Below are 19,784 nucleotides of genomic sequence, written 5' to 3' on the forward strand. Positions count from 1 at the left end.
ATCTTAGGTGATGAATGCTCTTGAGATGCAATGCGGATGGCCCGATACAGTTTTTTTCTCGTTAATTCTCACTATGGTGAAACGGATTCTGCTCTTTTTGTCACATCTGATTCCTCGGGGGCATACACACAGTAACCAGAATTACACAGAGGTCTGCTTTCCGCCTTAAACTGTTTCAGGTTGTATCCTTGATCATTATACTTTTCCCGGGAGGAAGCGATGTCTCATAATTCTTTTTGAGCATATTGAACTGTTACTTTATTGGACTGTTGCCTGCTTGTGCGTAACAAAATTTGAAACATAATATTTCGCTGACCTATTTTCCAGCATCTTTCACAAGTGTAAATGAGATGTGATACAGTCATAAAGCATTTTAAAGTTGCTCTAAACAATTCTCAGGGTGTTCAAACACTGATGAAGAACGGCTTCATGGCCCTCGTGTGATAAAATTACTGACTGGTTAATTTTATTCCTTTTTTATGATGCAGCACTAAACCTACCACCATTGACAAATTGTTAATCAGCCTTTCAGCAATTCTGTGTAGATCAAAATTGTCCTGTGGATCAGTTATTACATTTTCTCCTTACTCGCCTGGGGGGGGTGTTAAAATTTTATCCACGACCCCACATGACAACACAAAAACAGGCACGCTTTGTACATGACAAATGTCAAACGATTCTTTGAACTATTCATATCTGCCTGCACTGGCATCTTAATGTAATATAGAGGTAGAAGTGAGATTTTGTGCATTCAGCACAACACTTTGCAGAGATCTTGTGGTATCAGTGTGATCTGCATGAAAGCCAGTATACCTTTTCCATTTGAGCCTGCAGAGGCACAGAATCAGGATTCTCTGTAGCCTGGTAATAACTCCAGAGACCAGCAACTGTTCAATACTGTGGAAAAAAAGAATACATAGTCATATCCCTGCAAAGGTTAGTTGCTCATTTTTTATAATGAATCGATATCATGTTAATTGAAAATTGACATATTTGAGTTAAATTAAAAATCTATCTAAATAGCCATTCAGAAAGATATGATTTCTCCTGGCTTCCTACGTTTCATTTATGCATCTGTATTTAGTACCTGCAATGGTGTTTACAGGTAAATAGAGGCCATGGCCTTTAATACACTCACTACCCAAATATTAAGAACTCCTGGTCAAGTGGAAGGCGATGTTTCTGACGTAAAGAGTAGGGGCCTGATTTAAATCGCCCTCCCTGGCCAAAACAATCCTCAAATTGCAAATGAATCGCAAACTGCTGGAACAGTAGAGCATACATGCGCTCAGTCCCCAAACCATTACCCTCTCTATAACCTCAGCTGGAGGAGCTGCTGTTCAGAGAGGCCTGCAGATCCTCAGAGGATACTCGGGGGTTCACTGTGACCTCCTGGATGATTTTCCAGGTTGCTCTTGGGAGATCAAAGCAGGATGACTGGTCATGGGTAGAGTCTCCGTGGTCTTAAAGATTTCCCATTTGCAAATGGTCTGTCTGACAGTAGAAGGATGGAGCCCCAGAAGAGTAGAAATTGTTTAGTAACCCTTTCCAGACTGATGAGCATCAATCTGTTTTGATTGTGGTGTGACTTGTTTCCACTAAGCTGTATGGTGATGACCAAACTCATAAAGTGTCTGATCATCATATAGGACAAGTCTATCCAAACTCAGTCCCCATTTACCTTTTATCCAATTATGTAACCATCTGATTATAGTCAGCCTTTTAGTTGTGCTCAATAAATTAGGCGTTTGTGAATTATTTTACATACACTGCTTTATTATTGATATTGTTCCTACTTCTTACACCATTGCATCTCAAAAAGCATTGAAACGGTCCATGTAAACCCTTTGTTTACTTAAGAAAAGGCTTGTTTTGATTAATAAAGGGTACCATAATAAGAAATTGTTATTACCATAATTACATTAGGGGTTCAGAAACTTGTTCTTGGCACTGTGGATTGAGCAATGCTATTTTAGATTCGTCAGTATAACCTTTCGCTGACCTGCGAACTCTCCTCGTTTTTAATGTTGCTGTTACTTTGGCACTTTTTTGACTCTCCTAAACAGACTGACATCTGCTCTGAAGCTGCAAGATCTTAATTGGTCACAGAAAGATATTTAATGAGCGAAAGGACTGCACAGGGACACAGATGGTATTTTGACCGAGGGCTACTTACAGTACCTGCTTGCTGCTTTACCTGCTTTTAGTTAGGGTGCCTGCTTTCTTTGTTCTGCTCTCACAAGGTCATTTAGCCATGGGTTGGAATATCATATATATGGAGAAGGAAACATGCCATACTTTTCTGTAGGTTGGCTGTGATTTGAAGACTGCATAACGTTATTAGACACTAACAATTATTATAGTGCAGGCTACATTCTTCTCCTGCATGTTGTTTGCTCGTTGCTTGATGTTCTGAAGCATAGTTTCAAAAGGTATGTGAAAATGCAAATACAGCTCTTTTAAAACATTCACCCAGGTGCCATCTAGGGAAGAGCATAGCACCTCCGCTGGTTTCCACAGTGGCAGGAGACTGCTCTGAAGGCGGGAGCTCTGAGCCCTGATGCATTTTGCAGCCGAACATCGGAAGGACAAAATCTTAGGCATATTGATGACAGGTTGTGCTTTGGAATATTAAAAAAAACACTTGGGGAAGATATGTAATACGATGAAAGGAAGATATGAAAACATGTGTTTCTTTAAGGTGCCGTGTACCCTTTAATTTTTCTTGTGGCAATAATATAGTTTGTTGAAACTAGTTTGCTATAGCTTGATAACTTGTAACAAGTGAAATGTATATTTCGCATTAATGAATGCAATAGTTACAGGGCGACCCCCCAACGCGTTTGAGAGCTGAAAGCTCCTAAAGATGAATCAGAATAATCTTGTGATGAGGTCAGTTAAGCGTCCAGTTGTCACATTGAGCTGGGCTGGACCAGACACCAGCAGGTCCTCCAGGACTGGGATCGCCAACCCTTGCCCTCAGCTGTAACCGTTGCAAAGTTGTTTGTCTGGTGCCTTCATGTACGCGCTGTGCAGCGTTATTACGCCTCCTCAGATGGGCTTGGATTTATTTCTCCACAGACTCAGGCCAGCCCATCAAACTGCCCTGTATGCCGGGCAAGCTGTCTCCTCCACTACCTCCGAAGAAGGTGATGATCTGTGTTCCCCCGGGTGGCATGGAGCCTGCCCTCACTTCCTACTCCTCACAGAAGTGCTCTCCGCAGCCTCTAGCGCAGCACCACCCGGCCATGCTGCCTTCCCAGCAGCACCCGCTGCAGTACGGCGGCACCCACCTGTCCCCCACGCCGGTGCCCATCTCCCTCCACCCGGTGCCTTCCAGCAGAGTCATCGAGGAGCTCAACAAGACCCTGGCCTTGACCATGCAGAGGCTGGAGAGGTGAGGGGTAGGCAGGGCCCTGGGAGGGGGGGGGGTGTTTTCCTTACAGAATGAGGTAACTAGGCCGGCGAACAGAGACGTGACAACCTGTTCAGGCGGACAGTGACGGACAAGGGTAGGTCAATTCCCCAGGAAAAGGACCGCGCGGGGAGCTGCTGAGCCTTCGTCAGGTATGAGGGAGAAAGCCCCCAGCTGAAGAAGGCTCAACCGCTGAAACGCTGTGTGTGTTTCTTCTGCTTTTTCAGTGGGAAACTAACCATTATTTGCTCCTTTGCAGCCAGTGCATTCTGACACAGCTCCCCACTCGATCCTGTTCAGATTTTTGTTCTTAAAACCCTGTTCACATACAGCTCTTTTGTTGTATCTGAACTCTTAGTGCGTGCTCTTTTTTTGTGTTTGTTGAGTTTTGTCTAATGAAACAGCTTCTGTTCTGCACAATTTGTATCCTGTTTTTTTTTTACCTGTTGTCAATTCATGTCTCAAGAAAGGGCCAACGGTTCTTATTCTGCTTCAGCGGTTTAGAATTCACAGGAAACTGGATGGAAAAAAAATACCATGAAAGAAACTATGCAGATTTCTTATTCCTTTGAGCCTGATCAGCATAAATCTCAGGGAATGAGTGTGCAGCCTCCAAGCCTTCTGAAACATTTGAAGTCTTAGTATCTAATTTTATAACACTGTAAAGATAAATGCCATTTTACACAGTGTATTGATACTGTGAGATAAAAGAGACTTGCAGAGGAAGTGAATGATGATTAAATTATTAAACTTTGCTGATCAGGAAATTAAAACTTAATGGGGACACTAAAAATTGATGACCCGTAAAGAGTCCATAAATAATTTGTGTCAAAAAGGAGCTGTTTCTGTCAAATATAGCCTGTGTAGATGGTATTATTAGCATGACCCACACAAGTCTGTGTGTGCTTCTCATGGATTATGTAAAAGAGTGAACAAAATTAACTCTTTCTTGGCATTCGCAATTTTAATAGGTCATAAAATATTAATATGTAGCTTTAAAGCTTAAATGACTTTAAAGCCAGAGGACGCAAGTGAAGCTACATGACATGCATCTAAAACTGAGAACAGGAAGCTCTTCTTTACCCAAAGGGTTGTGGGAGTGTGGAACAAGCTACCCAGCCATGTTGATACCCTGGCTTCTTTCAAGGAACACCTATATGAGCACTTTATACCTAATAACTCGCAAATGAGCCAAAAAAGGCCAAATGGCCTCCTCTCATTTGTAACCATTCTTATGTCCCATTTTTGGTCACCAGCTTTTTTTTTATTTTTATCTTTAAGATTTGAGTCCTTATGAATTACTTTAGTTCCAGAGAAGAAAGGCTGTATGCACTGTATTCCCGGGGTCGACGCGGGCTGTAATGTCACTGGGGGCCTCTTCTTGTGCTTTAAACTTTCCTCTCACGTGCACCTGCATTATCTTGGAAGACGCTCCTTAAAATGCAGCACGTCGCTTTTATCCGCCAATATAAAATACAATAAAAATTGTGCCTCTTCTAAACCGCTGACGCTATAACTATGGAAAGCTAAATAAGGAAATGTGGGGCTCGCCGGCGCTGTTTTGTCAGTTTATTATGATCTATGCGTCTTGTGCTGTCAGTCAATTTTAAGAATGAAGATTTATGGCAGCGTGGGTGTGATAACGGTCCTGTGAGTTTCAGTTACTTCTCCCGTTCAGAGATAGTGCGTTCTGCAGCTGGCGGGGAGACGGCACGCCAGAAGGACCCCGCTGCAAAGCCAGAACGCAGGTCTCCTTGACAGCCATGTCCTGCTTTCTGGAAGCTTCTTATCGTTTAACACACGAGAAATGATGTTGCCGGCCTGGCCAATCAATCTCGTTCTAGACTAATAGGTTCCTGTTGTTGCCATAGTTGTCTGATGGGGGGCTGATGATATAATTTATGGGCCCTTCCAAATCGTCCAACAGTGAAATGCAGAAGCTGTGAAGATGTTTCCTTCGTCCTCACGGGTTTTTATCTCAAACAGAATTGTCTCATTGCCATCGCTTGGACTTTCTCAAATACCAGCCACTCAAATAGTCAGTACTTTCTGTCCTTTTATTTCATTTTTAAGCATAATGTGCCAGTTTGAAAACTAGGGATGTGGAAGGTGCCATATATTCTGATAACAAAAGGCACTAAAGTCTATTAATATTGGTGAGTCAACAGACTGCTGTGCATTGAACAACCTGTTCTATTTACTTATCCCTGTTTATATAACCTCTAACAATAGTAAAGAGTAGCAGATTTTCCTGTTGCTTGACTGTGCACTTTTATCTGACACTGCATTGGATTTTGTGTTTCTGTGCATATGTAATACAAAGTTAATAATATTCTTGAAACAGAAACACATTTCATTCCGGATGAGCAGCACTGATGTTATTTTCATTTGCTCCTGATCTGCAGGAGGTCGATAAAATTGTTCTAATTATAATGTCCTCTGGCGTGGCTCATCGTTCCAAAACTGTGTGTAAAGACCATGGCGTCTTTGTTCTTTGAAAACTCCTGATTCAGGAGTTCCTCAATAGAATCCCTAAGAATGCCTTGCGAATATAAAATTAAAACCCCAAAAGACTGTTAAAACAAAGAATGTTTTTTGGCAATTTTGATCAGTTTAGATGAGTCAGGGCAGGGAATAATTATAATAAACTTTATTATTGAATATGAATATGGAGAGCAGATGAAATAAAGAACTACCAACGATTTTTCATTATTTGAGAAGATCTGATTCTGCTGTGTTAATCACACCCAAAGTACATTTTTATACATGGACACAGTGAATGCTGTTCCAAGGGTAGCTTGCAGTTTTAGATGCTGAAAGGTTTAAATGAGATTTCACTTCATGTGGATTCATGAGTTACAAACAGTAAAGAAACCAGTGTATGAGGGCATTTTACAGCAATAAAACATTTCCAAGCCCGTTTTACAGGAACCGGGGCAAACGTCTGCATTTTCGCAAAGGGAAAGGTCATGTAAAGATCACAGTTTTCAAAATTAGCAGCTAATGTGTAACCTTTGGTTAGAAGGCAGATGGGCTAATTAGGCCAGGCCGTTGTCAGTTTGCAGAAAGGGTAACCTTGCGTTATTTTTCATTCAGCCAAGTCAGTGTCCCATTTTAACAATAATGGATCAGGGGAGCAATGAAAGGGCAAATCATGAACACGCTGTCATGCAGAGCCTCTTGGGTGACAAGAATAGCTCATCAGAGCCAACCAGTGAACTGCAAGACATTAGGCAAATGTGCACCATAGAGCTTAATTAGTTGTATTAACTCTTACAGTGTGGTGCGTGCAGAGACAATGACAGTAATTACAGTACTTCTAAATTCCCTGGTATTGGTGAAAAAACAATAAACTGTGAACCTGTCACAAATAACTACTAAAGAAACAGCAGTGAAGAAGAGGGAAAAGGAAAAATGTCACAGCAAATGTGCGTGAACTTTATAAAAAACACCCTGGGATAATCGCACAAATATCTAGTATAAGGACAGCAAAAAAAAAAGACTAATAGAAATGATGGAAGAACAAACATGTATGCATGCTACTGTAAACTGACAGTCACACTCCTTGATATTTTTTTCAAGCCATCAAACGCTTGCACAGCTGATATTCTGCAGGCGTGCGGACTGTTTCCCATGTGCACCCTCTGGGTTACAGTACGTGACATAATTCCATTACTAATTTCCAAACGAATCCTTAACCTTACCTTTTGTCCTTGGAAAGGATGAGTCTGCAGAGAGTTAAAAAGTCCCCCTACCCCCCCCTCCCCTGACACCAGTCGTACTGCAATGTGTGGTCTGTACTGTTGGTTATGTAACCACAAGAGGTTTGTATTCATCAGAAGAAGGTGAACAGAAAAACATATTATCAGGGTCCATTCTTGCTATATTATTATATCAGCAAAGAAAGCAAGTGGCAGAATTTAAAATACATACAGTGTTTCTCTTGCAAGTAACAGTTTCATAGATGGAAGAAAACGTTATTATATACTTGTGTATGAGTCAAAAATCAGGTTTCACAATTGATGGGAGAACATATAAAATAAATTGTTACTTTTTTGTATGGCTTACTGGAGAAAGGCCTGTGGCTTCTGTTAATTCTGTTATTGCTTTGTACTTGAGCTATGTCTGAATTTTATTTTCTGAATTTTATTTGTAAATACAGTATAAACCTAACTGGATTTTTTCTTTGATTTTCAGCATCATATTCCTTCAGCATTTCTATTCATTATCTACATTAATCATTATCTATCATTTTCTTTTCTTACTTTTATCTCACTTGTTCGCATAGATGCAGTCTCCATATATAATCACTCCCATAAGGTTTAACAGCTGGTGAGTCTGGCACCAATAATTTGAGAAATTCTCTGCCACATTTAGTTGGCATGTTCATACATTACAACACAACTTCAGTTTGTGGCAGTGGAAATGTTCTCCATAACATATTAGAACTGAGGAATAAACATTCTATTTTAAGATCTTTTGTTTTCAGTTTCTTTTTAAATACAAAGCCAATTTAATTAAAAACGGCCTGTCCTCTACTTCACACTGTGACATATTGTGAGTACAGCTGGGGAGTCAGTTTTTCTTCAAGAGGGTCAGCTTTCACTGTCTTTGGCCCCAAGAAACAATGACTTCTCCTGGAAGTGCTCAGCGGTGAATCTGCATGATAAATCCTTTCCCTCCTACCATGGCAGAGTGGCAGAGGTGTGAGCTCTGCAGACCCCTGGGTTTGATTTCAAGCTGAGGGGCTGTCTGTGTGGAGTTTACAGGTCTTCCCCATGAGGGTGTGAGATGTCTCCACAGGCTCTAGTTTCCTCTCTCCTTCCTGAGACATGTTGGCTGGCTTTACTGGTGTCTCGTGCACCCTGGTGCGACACTGGCACTAAATCCAGGGTGCAGTCCTGCCAGCCCTGTGATTAGGAACAGGTTTACTGTGTAATGGAGCCGTCTACAGTCAGCATCCTCAAGAGGAACCTGGCTTCTACAGCTCTGCGCACAATGTCACCTTTCAAGTACAGGATTGCAGTCTCATCCTCTTAAGCTCAGAAGATAATAGCTGGTCTTCTTTAAGGTGTTCCGTACGCTTTTACAAAGGACTGTCATTTGGGACAGTCCTTTGAGCATGGCCCTGATAACAGTGCATTTATAAGCTTCTCATCTCATCAAGTTATATCCTGTTTCCTCAACAGAATATCATTATACGGTTCCACATTTGTGGACTTTAAAGGATCTCTGAAGACTTCTCATTAGGGCATTTTAAAGGAGATTGATTTAGAAAATCAGTTGACGTTTTGTTTTAAAAAACAAGAATAAATGCCTTTTATGTCCCTAAGGTTATTTTTTTGTGGCTCATTAGAATCTAGTTAACAATTGCAGACCTTATTAAAACAAAACATATGCAGGGTCATTTTCAACATGACATTCCTTTTACAGATAATGATGTTAGGTTCTGCCCTAATTATTAATTGAATTCTTTGATCTCAACTCCCACAGCAGGGTTTCACAAAGAGCAAGAGAAGGTCACATTAAAAACACACCAACCAGACGCATGTGGATATAGATTGCAGCCTCTCATGCATTGCAACCTACCATATTGTAAAGGCCGGTTTCACAAACCAGTGTTAGCTTTACACTGTGAAAGATCAGTGCTTTTAATTAATGGCTGTTGGAAACCTTAGCCCATGACTCCACTAAACACACTGAGCATCAGACTTGAAGCGTTCAAGTCCAGGATTGACTCCTGGCTTTATTGTCATGGGTTCGAGCACAGACATAACAATAGGCTCCCTTCTTGGGTTTTCTTTTCTGGATATGTTCCATCTAAGCTCACAGTTCTATTACAGTTCTAGTTAATAAATTAACTGCAAAAGTAAAATCCTTTTAACCAGGTGCTGAGGCATTTTAGAGGTAAACATTGCTTAGCCTACTGAGACCAAGAGTAAATTGGTTATATAGTAAGGAGTTTAAAACAGAATGGAAACAGCAAATGGCACTTGTGATTTACAACAAGTAAAGTCCAACAGGAGTACAACTCCAAACGCTGTTTGCCATTTTTAAATTTTGTGATGTATTTTAGTTGTTTGGAAAGCTCTAACTTCGGTAACAATGTCTTCTGGCACACAGTCTATCCATAACAAAGAACATATGTGTTTTTCTGAAGTCCAGTCCTGTTGTGGGTACGATGCGTCCAGAATGGACCTCTGGTTGCTGCAATCTTTACTAAGAATAGGCAGCTGTGTGATAATGGATGTATAACTCAGATGAACTACTCCAGTGGCACAAGTCTCAGCACAGAACAGTACATGCACTGCAAACTCTGCAGAGACTATGCAAGAATCCCACGGAAGTACTTTAGACTCTACAGTATTTAAGTTGGTGTTAGTATGTTTGATATCTATTAATTGTACATGGATTGGACTAAATTTATGGTATTGGTTAGGGTGTACAGTAATCAGGCCTAGACCTTGGTTTCCTTCTATGTATGTAAGGTTTTTGAGTGAGGCTTCATTCTGCACTGGTGTTTAAGTTAGGGTTCTGTAGAATATCAGGCTATCCGTTTTAAGATAGGATGAACGTTGTGTGTCAGTGTAATATTTATTCATTGTTATATAAATGAAAGAGGCTTTCAGAAGTTTTCAAATCCGCATCCAGGAAAAACTCAATTTGCATCGAGAAAGCATTCCTGAAAAATGTACATGTGAATGGTTTCAGGTTCACTATCCACCTGAGAGTGGAGCTCCCACGTTAACACAATTACACACACTTATTCATGGAATTGTGTCACTAAAGGTTATTTTAATTCAAATGTTTGTTGATGTTTATCAGTATAATAAAATGTGAATGGAAGACTGTCAGTGTGGGTGATGAATGGTGTTGAAAAAGCAGGAATATTGTGCCCATACTTTCAACGAGCCTTTTAAAGACCATTATAAAGCCTCTGACATAACATTATATTATTAACTGTAGTCTCTTTTATTTATTTAATTTTCTTTTATGCTTTTTGTATTATTTTATTTTTATAATTTTTTATTTTATTTACAGATTTGCTTTGTATTTCATTTTTAAGATTTTGTTAACACACCAGCTGACTTTGTTTTATGGTTTTATGTATTTTATTTCAGACTTTTTTATTACGAGGAAGACAATGCATTTTAAGATTTATTTTATACAGGCATTTCACAATGCAATTTATATGCAACTTAGTGACGTAGTGCATATTGTCTCAGACGCTCAGTGTTAATGTAAGATTGAGAAGCATCCTAAATCAAGAAATGGTACGGTATATATTGCTGAGCCATATAAAATAAAAAATGTGTTAAGAGTGCCTAAATTGATAACTTACTACTCAAGAAATTAAGGCAGGTATAAATTGTGTAGTGTTGTCTAGTGTTTTTCATGTCAGTATAGTGTGTTTGTGATATTTACACTAATGTCACAGTTAGTGACAGAGTTCAGTTTTCATGAACGCTGATGTTTCAAACACTTCCTTTGTTTTAGCTCTGCCTTGCATACAGGGCTGGAAGGGAGACAAGTGCCAACAGTAGTGATAGAGTGTGATGATGACAAAGAAAATGTGCCTAATGAGTCAGACTACGAAGATCTCCCCAGCATGTACAAAGACGACGACGATGACGACGACGACGATGACGACGATGAAGACGACGACACGCTCTTTACAAGTAAAGACCTTTATCACTCTATGAGAGTCCAAACCCTCTTCAAGCACTTTTCTGTCAGTCAACCTCAGAATTAACGGAAAAGCAAATGTCAATTATCATGAGCCCGTATTCATTATTTTTATTATTTGAACATACCTCAAATACAAAAGAAAAATAAAACAACGTATTCCTCCCTGTAAGTCCCCATCATCGCCAGTCCTCCCATTTATGATTCCTACCACAAATATTAGACATATTTTACAAAGATTAGTCTTTTTTAACAATAGTATTTCTTTTGTTTTCTGGGGACGTGAATATCAGTAGCTCAGTATGAGATTATACAGTAGCCTACAGCAGACAGCTTACATACAGATCTACTAATTATTGCAATTACTTGCCAAATAATCAAAATGCTGTAAGAGAATATGTTAAAGAAGCTTATTCTGTATTGTTTTCTAATTTTCTAAAAGAGTGGATTTTGTTTCATATAATGATATTTAATTTTGTAAAAGGAAAAAGTACTAAAAGGAAATTAGCAATAATATCACCCGCTGTCCTGGTCTGCATTTGTAGGCAGATACACAGTGGATATTCACAGATGTTCGGGGTTTTACGTATATTGTATAATCGGATAGAAAGATACTATTATAAATCTCGGGGAATTTTAGATAAATAAATCGTCACCATTAGGTGGTCTCTAGGGTAAAGCTTACCAAAGATTAATCTAAAGTTTGATACCATACACAACAGCATTTATTTTGTTATTTCTTAAATGTTTACTGCTCAATTAAGGTAAATACAGGACGCAAAAGATACCGTTTGGTTCCCTTTTCAAATACAAAGAAATAATAACCAGTTTGATTGTGACATAAGCTGTTGCTGGTTATCAGTACTATGATGGGTGCACTGGAAGCACAAAGGCAAAGACACATTATTGATGATTTGGAATACGTGCCAGTCACAATGGAAATATATTTTGTTTTAAAAACATTAAAAACAGGTACAGCAGGGCTGAGAGATGGATACTACAGAAACAGCAGTGCTTTATCACTGTTGCTAATAGGGTTCTGTAGCCTGCCTAACTAGACTAAAATTGCAAATAAAATAACATTTTGTTGGTATGTGTGAAAAAAATGCACTTTAATTTTTTTCTTTCAGTCTTTATAGCTCTTTGGTTGAGTTTTTTTTTAAACTTAGGCTCAATCTCTGCCTTCCTCTATTTATCATAATTATCTTGAAAAAGACCCATGATGCATTTTGAGGAATAAATGTCACAATTTGCTAATATTAATGGGAATGTAAAAAAGGAATAGTGCTTCTTCTACACATTATGTTGCTTGTGCTTTCTTAATGAATTTTCATTTTTATATATACAAAAATATATTCGGTTATCAAAATAACTCTCCTTAGATATTTACCTTTCGGAGTTATTTTCATAAATGCTTGAGATGTAATTTAGGAAAAATAAGATGTTAAAAGTTTCCCTTTCTTTCTTATGTAATCAGTAAAGAAAATCCAAGCCTGAGGCTCTATGACTTTATATGTATGTTTTTCTGAGTGAACTCAGAAAATGTCTAAACATAGAAAACATGTTTCAGAATGTCTAACAGAAATCCTTAGTATCACAGGAAAAAAGCAAATAAAATACGGATACATTTGCATCAAAAAGAATGAGGGAAGATTAATTCAGAGAACTTTATCTGTAAAGATGTTACCTACATATCAAACACTAGTAGTCACCTACATTCTCAAACTGAGAAGACAAACCAGCTCAAAAGACTGCCTTTTCAAATTAAAAGCTCATTAGGAATACAATTATTTAAGCAAGGATTGATGTAATATGCTTGCTGGGATAGGCCCCACCTCCCCTGTGACCCTCCATTGAATGAAATGTTTAGGAAATGGATGTATGGATTGTTTGTCATTGGCATAATTTAGACATTTGTTATCCCCGTTGAGCTAAACAGACATCCTTATTTTCCTTTATATTGTACTTATGTTAGATTTGCAAACAAAATCACCACTCTGTACCCTAGTGTTCGTGATCTACTGAGCACACTTCCTGTGATACTGTGGGTCTTGTTTCGCACGTAACATTACCCATGAGAACACTTCAATCTGCTTGGTACGGTCAGGAGAGGGATTGGCAGGTTTTGAATGACTTTTCTGTATGAAGCTTCCCCAGTGAAAATTGTATCATTTTCATCTGGCTTTTGTCCCCTTTCTGTGTTTATATCCATGTATAGCTGTGATTTTGTCAGGTCTTGGGAATCTCAAGGAAGTGTAATCTTTCTTTTCTGTTTAAATCAATGTTGTGCTCTCTTGCTGTGCCATCAGAAGTGTTACTTTTCTCATTATGGAAAATGGCAACGAAAAGCAAAACAGAAAACAGGTTTTATGATTCATAACAGTTTGCTCAAGTAGCTAAAACAACTCAGATTTGTTGTCGTCTTTTGCTATTATATGAACGTACAGTTCCATTGTTGTCTTCTGTTGACAAAAGATTTCAAAATTATTTTGTGGAGTTTTGTAAAGTTTAACAGCAATTAGTTAATTGCTTTATTAGGGAACTGCAGGACACTTTCCAAAAACAAACACACATAGTGGAAACGGTTTTCAAAGACTTTTCACAGAGTAGCCCATCAGTACCTGTTCTGTGAAAATGGTCAATAATACCATTCAACTAACAAAAAAAACGTATGTTATCGTTTTGTCTAAAATTGCCCTTGCCCTTGTCTCTCTTTCCTTTGCAGGTTCTTTGGCTTTGAAGGTCTGCAGGAAAGACTCGTTGGCGATCAAGCTTAGCAACCGGCCCTCCAAGCGAGAGCTGGAAGAGAAGAATATCATCCCCATGCAGACAGACGAAGAGAGGCTGGAGATGAGGCAACAGATTGGCACAAAATTAACACGGTGAGAGCGGAGGTCCTTCTGTGACGGTTTGGTTTGCAAAAGGGTCTCGCCGTATTTTAAAACAGTCGAGACAAACAATAATATTAAAGGGATCTCCGCTACTCGGAAACCTCCTGGTGTTCATCTTTTCGGTTATTCGTTGTCAGTTTATTAGGGAACCATTTTTTTGTTATTCGTCATATGTGTTTCATTTATTTGTTGACGACAGATTTGTGTAATAATTCAAATTATTTGTTGCCATTTGTTACAAGGATGATTTACTGTGGCACAGTAAGGTAGAAAAAAAAGTTGACTCATGATGCTAATTATATTACTTCTTATTCCTAGGCAAATCTAACAGTATTTTTTGGGAAGGTTGGCATTGTTCGTCACTACGTGTAAAGCGGTCATTGAAAGGAAGTGTATCATTATGCTATAGCCTCAAATTCGTTGGATATGCATGGCAATGTTCACGTGCTTGTCAGCTGAGAACCTTTGTGTGCCAATCTTGCTTTTCAGTTGTTTTTTTTGAAAACTGAAACAAATAACAAATGCAGTAGAGGGGCAGATGGATTAGATGTTATTCGGTATAACTCACCTGTCTGAGAGTAGGGCAGCCCAACTGTAAGGACAAGGCTGACCGAACCCCTCCTCACTTTCATTTGGAATGAGCTGGGGAGCTGCTGCGCAGGTGAAGATGAGGTAGCGGGATTGGTGTGGGAGAAATGTGCAAAGGGAAGTACAAAAGGAGAGAGATTTATATACAGTATGCATGACAGCGTAAGTAAGTGAGATTTGAATCTAACCTTTCTCCAAAGTTTCTGTCATAAACTGTATTAAGTGAAAAGAGTATTACGTGAAAAGACAACAAACAGATGAAACTTTATGGGTGTGATTACACGTTAAAGCGAGAAAAGAAAAATAAACAAACTGCAAGTATTGCAAAGTTTGTTCACAAATTCCCTTCTATTCATTGTTTCGCTATTCTTTCAGGAACTTGTCAATGATGAGTACTGAGGACAGCCGGTGGCAGATATTTTTCTTCTTTTTAGATTGACAGAAGCATTATTTATCACAGAGAAAACATATGGAAATGTTGCCTCTTCTAAATGTAAAAAAGAACGATGAATTTCATTTGAGAAATCATGTTCTTCTAGTTACTATTATAAGTGCTGCCTCCACTTCTACGTTACATTTTTTGTCTGTAACATAAAAACGTAAGTTACAAATGAGAGGAGGTCATTGGGCCCAGCTAGCCAGCTTGGAAGTTGGAACCGTGGAGCCAGTTTGTAGTTTTTCTTGCTTTTGAGATGGAGGGATGCTGTTGCAATGCTTTTGACATTTTATAACAATGGTGCTTCTTTAATTCATTAATGCAACTAAAGTGTTTTTTAGGGAGAGGGGCTAAAGAACGTGTCTCTTTTAAATAATAATAATAATAATAATAAATAGATAGATAGATATATAATAGTAATTCATTGAATTTATATAGTGATGTTAATTACAAAGGATCCCAAACCATTTTATATATAGGAGAGGACCAAATTCGTCCACTAATAAAGCACAGAGCTCAGCAGAATTTAAGGAATTAATCACTTCTGCCAGTAGAGGAATATTCCAGCAGAACAGATTCAAGTTGCTTTACGTTTTCAGACATAAAAATGATGCCATTTCAGAATAAAGCAACATTTATGAGGTTTTTTCTCCCCCTCCCACAAATCATTTTCATTTGTCATGCAAGAATAATTCTTTCATCATCTAGTTAAGAACATTATCCAAAATGGATCCGACGTAATTCAAGAGACACATCATAAACATATCCCAGAAATATACATCCAGCTAGCAGACTTCAGTGGGGAAGAACATAATGAATGTTATCTTAAAGGGAAATGGCGTTTTCTGTTTTCTCTGCCTGTCTCTTTACTCCTCTGTTCCCTGTCTCTCTTGTGTACTAAATTACCAGAATGTGAATGAAGAGGTTTTTGATCATTTCCTAAATTGTTGCATTGTTCAGAAGGTCATCATAAAAAAGAAGAGTGGTGAATTGTTGTAATTTAATGTGGTGAACACACATACAGTGACAATGAGCTAGCAACCCTTCCACCAGAGCTCATATTAAAATAGTTTGCAGATGTTAATCCACTCAAACCATCATGGGTTGTACAATTACATTCGTCTCTAGTCGTTAGTCAACATTGATTATACATGGTGGAAAATGTTAATTATTCTATATTGTAAACATTTCCATTTCTCAGCTGCGCAACAGGGCTTGCAAAATATGAAAGGTTCCCCCATAAAGTGCTCATATATAGTCCATCAGCATAGCATTAAGTACTTTTACTTGTCCTCCAAAGATTTAGTATGATTTGATTGTTGTTCAAACAGTTGCATTCAAGAGGGCAATTTTAAATGATTTGTGCCTCCTAAAAAGACCAAAGTGCTTAATTTGGTTTTAAACCAAATAAATTGTTTAAAATTACCCTTCAGAATGCAAGTTTTTGAGAAGAAAACATTGAATCACATAAAATTATTTGGGGATTACACACAGTAGAGTAAAGGTACATTATGTCCTTAGTCAGGAGTTACAATGTGCATTGTGACAATCAACAGTTTACTCAAAACCTTATACTATTGCCTACTAGAGACTACTATTACTACTATAACAACTTTGAATTATAAATATCACTTAGTTTGGTTTAAAAGAAACCAAGCTTTTCCTTTAGAAATTTTTTCAGTTTACATTCTTCAAAAATGATTATGATATTAATTTTAAAAGTAAACTCCACATGTACAGCCAGAATTAAGTGTTATAGTAGTTAGTCCATAATTGGCATAGATCCTCCATTATAATGTCCCTTATAATGAACATTATTTGTTTTTCCTACACCTCTTAAAAGGCTACTTTTTGTACTACAATGTTAAAACAAAACAGTTTCATCGTTTTCCTGATCTACAGTAACTGTACAGGGGATGTGGGTGTTTCCACTATTAAAACTTTGCCAGCAGATATTTTTGGCAAACTGAGGGCAGGGTTGATATGCCATCTCTGAAAAGTCTAGTTTTGTCATGTGGGTAGTGTGTAATCAGGAATTGTAGTGTTTTATTTTTAATCCTTTGGGGTTATTTTTTCTAAAGGTGTGCAGATCAGGTTCTCGTGATCTCCAGTCTTGGAATAACAGGTTTATTCAAGCTCTAAGAAAGTTAGCTCTAAACTTAAAATTCGGTGAATGCACACACAAATTGAAAGGCAGAACAAAACATCATGCTACAGCTGTCCACGGCCTTTCTTTCCCTCAAAGACCACATCACGGTATTATAGATACTAAAATACAGAAGTTAAACTTCTTTCTCACTTCCTCTTTAGCATGGTTTTCCATTGAGGTTTGTAGCAAACAATAAATAAACAAAATGCTCATTATGATTCACTCTAAAGTCGTAGAGTACGAAAGTACCTAAACACTTTTTATGCCATTCAGGTAAACCCACAGTATTTCCCCATGATGCCCTGTTATCCTTATCTACAGCTATTACTGTTTTCCATCACAGTTGCTTATTTGAATAATGTATCATCTGCTAAAAAGCGAAATTCTCTTTTTTTAAAAAAGAACCGCTGTTTAAAGGATCAGAATATCATCTTAAATAGACATGACTTGGACATAACCTAATAAACATTTATTTATCTGCCTTGCCATACCTCACAAGGTTGGCACATGCTGTTTTTAATCCTGTTGCGAGAGGAAGTATCGATTTGCTGGATTACACGGTCTCTCTTTAAATCCAGTTTGCATACGGTCACATTATGGAAAAACAAAGTCCCATAGTAACAACAATAATATATAATTATATGCTTCTGGTTTTAAATACTCCTGGAAGGTATGGTAGTTTCACGCATGCCAAGTTAAAGGTAGGCTTTTCCCCAGCTCCTTCGCTATACCAAGGAGCTGACATACCTAAGACCAAGAGCGTCATGGCAGCTTCTCAGCTCAGAACTGCCAGGGCAGTGCATTTTCTCTCAAGTGGCGATGCTAGTTTAGTCCCAGCTGAGATGCAGACAGCAGCCATATGGACAGCAGCGTGTTGGGATTAAAAGAAATGGCACTACCTTCCTCTTCTCGCTGCGCCGTTGTCAAGATGCAGAAGGGGAGATTTTATTTAGAGAGGCTGCCTGAAGCACAGCACGTTCCTCAAGAGCTTCTGCTAGCTGAAGATTCACAGGCTCTGCTTCCGAGGGTAGTTCGAGTTGGGAATCTAGTGCCTTTGTTGTCATTTTTATGAACACTTGGTTTTGCGTGCTGCAATCTTGGGCTGAATGGAAAAAAAAGCGCTGTGGCATTAAGGAGATCCTGGCACTAGCCATCACATTTACTGTAAGCTAGGATGGATAATTAGGACCCAGTCTGCTAGAACCGGTATGGCATTATTGAACAGTGGTTAGAGTGCTGGGCTTTCTGGTTCAGGGGGTCATGTTAAGGCTGTGGGGTCAAATCCTGCATGAGACATTGCTGTTGTGTCCTTGAGCAAGGTAGCTTATCTCAATCGGTTCAAATAAAATACCCAGCTGTAGAAATGGCTTCAAATGTAAGTTGCTTCGAGTAAAAGTATCAGACAAATATGCCATTGCTAGATCTCCACTTTGTTTTCCTAGAATGCGTTTCAATAAACATCCTACGCTCACAAACTCCCAACTCGATACTCAATGCTTTCTGTTGGGCATATGCAAGAGTACTCTGGTAACAGAAATCCAGGACATAGAATCACTGTGGCAAACAGCTCCTATTATCAAAGAGTAGAACTGAACATAAAATTCTACATCACATGATAAATCCCTTTACTATAATGTCTAATGTACAATTACAAAATAAATCTGTGTGTATGGTAATTCACTTAATTCTCTTAACTCTTCTTGTGTTTGAAACCTTGATTTGATTGGCACAAACACCCTTTGTTAACAAAAGATCATCAATAAGGACTTTGCTCATGGTTTATCTGAGCTCCTGTTTTCATAAGTGATCTACTGTACTTGAAAGAATTGAAAATATTCAGTACAGGAATGATTAGACACCCAGTTTAGGAAAAAATAAGCTTTTTTTTTTGCATTGAAAGCATTGAAAGTTAATGGTAGATAGGAACCATGTCTATTTTAATTATAAATATAATTAATGCAGTAACATTTTCAATCAGATTCTAGTGACTACATAAGCAAGATGGACTGAAAGGCCACATATATCGAACAGACCTTATGTGCTTTGCTTGTACTCACTGATCACTTAATGTAAATAAACAAAACACTATATAAATATTAATAAAACATATCTGTATAAGTAAAGCAGAAGTCATGGTTTGAAAATAATGAGCTTGTTACTCGGTAATGTATATTGTTGGAATAAAAAGGTGTATCAATTTAGCCGTCAGGAAAGAAGAATAAAAATAGTAGGAAACCTATTAAAATATTGTGTAATAGTATTGATTCCACAATACTATTAAAATAATTTCTAGAAAAAAATGACATTATGTAATTTTAGAAGGAAAAGCAGCCAAAAAACAATACTGTCAGTACAACGTGGTTACATTAGTTTGGAGTTTGTTTGCCAAAATGTGATGAAATCCCAAGTTCATTCACATTAAGGTGGTTGAAAGGAACATCTGCTATTATCAAGACCTGCTTTGCTATTTACGTAAAGCACTAGAGGAAAAATATCTCTCTTGTATCTTCACTGCAGATGCTTCATGTCTGAAAAGGGGGCATTTTCAGCTGTCCTTTGAGAAACTTTATTTTTTTCCCCAAGTTCTCTATCAAGGGATATTTCTTGTACTTCCCTTGG

The 19,784-nt window shown here is 38.2% G+C and overlaps 1 protein-coding gene across 7 annotated transcripts in view; it reads left to right on the forward strand.

The window, feature by feature from the left end:
* LOC148657609 (phosphatase and actin regulator 1-like) overlaps positions 1 to 19,784 on the forward strand; it is a 125,830-nt gene that overhangs the window by 91,021 nt on the left and 15,025 nt on the right. For all 7 annotated transcript variants that reach the window (XM_088644080.1, XM_088644083.1, XM_088644081.1 and 4 more), the window contains 3 exons: positions 3,082 to 3,397; positions 10,913 to 11,094; positions 13,827 to 13,983. In XM_088644080.1, coding sequence (XP_088500206.1) covers positions 3,082 to 3,397; positions 10,913 to 11,094; positions 13,827 to 13,983 — 655 coding nt within the window. The remainder of the gene's footprint in view (positions 1 to 3,081; positions 3,398 to 10,912; positions 11,095 to 13,826; positions 13,984 to 19,784) is intronic.

Source organism: Lepisosteus platostomus, chromosome 8 (genome assembly GCF_059453375.1).
Source record: "Lepisosteus platostomus isolate fLepPlt1 chromosome 8, fLepPlt1.hap1, whole genome shotgun sequence".
Lineage (NCBI taxonomy): Eukaryota > Metazoa > Chordata > Actinopteri > Semionotiformes > Lepisosteidae > Lepisosteus > Lepisosteus platostomus.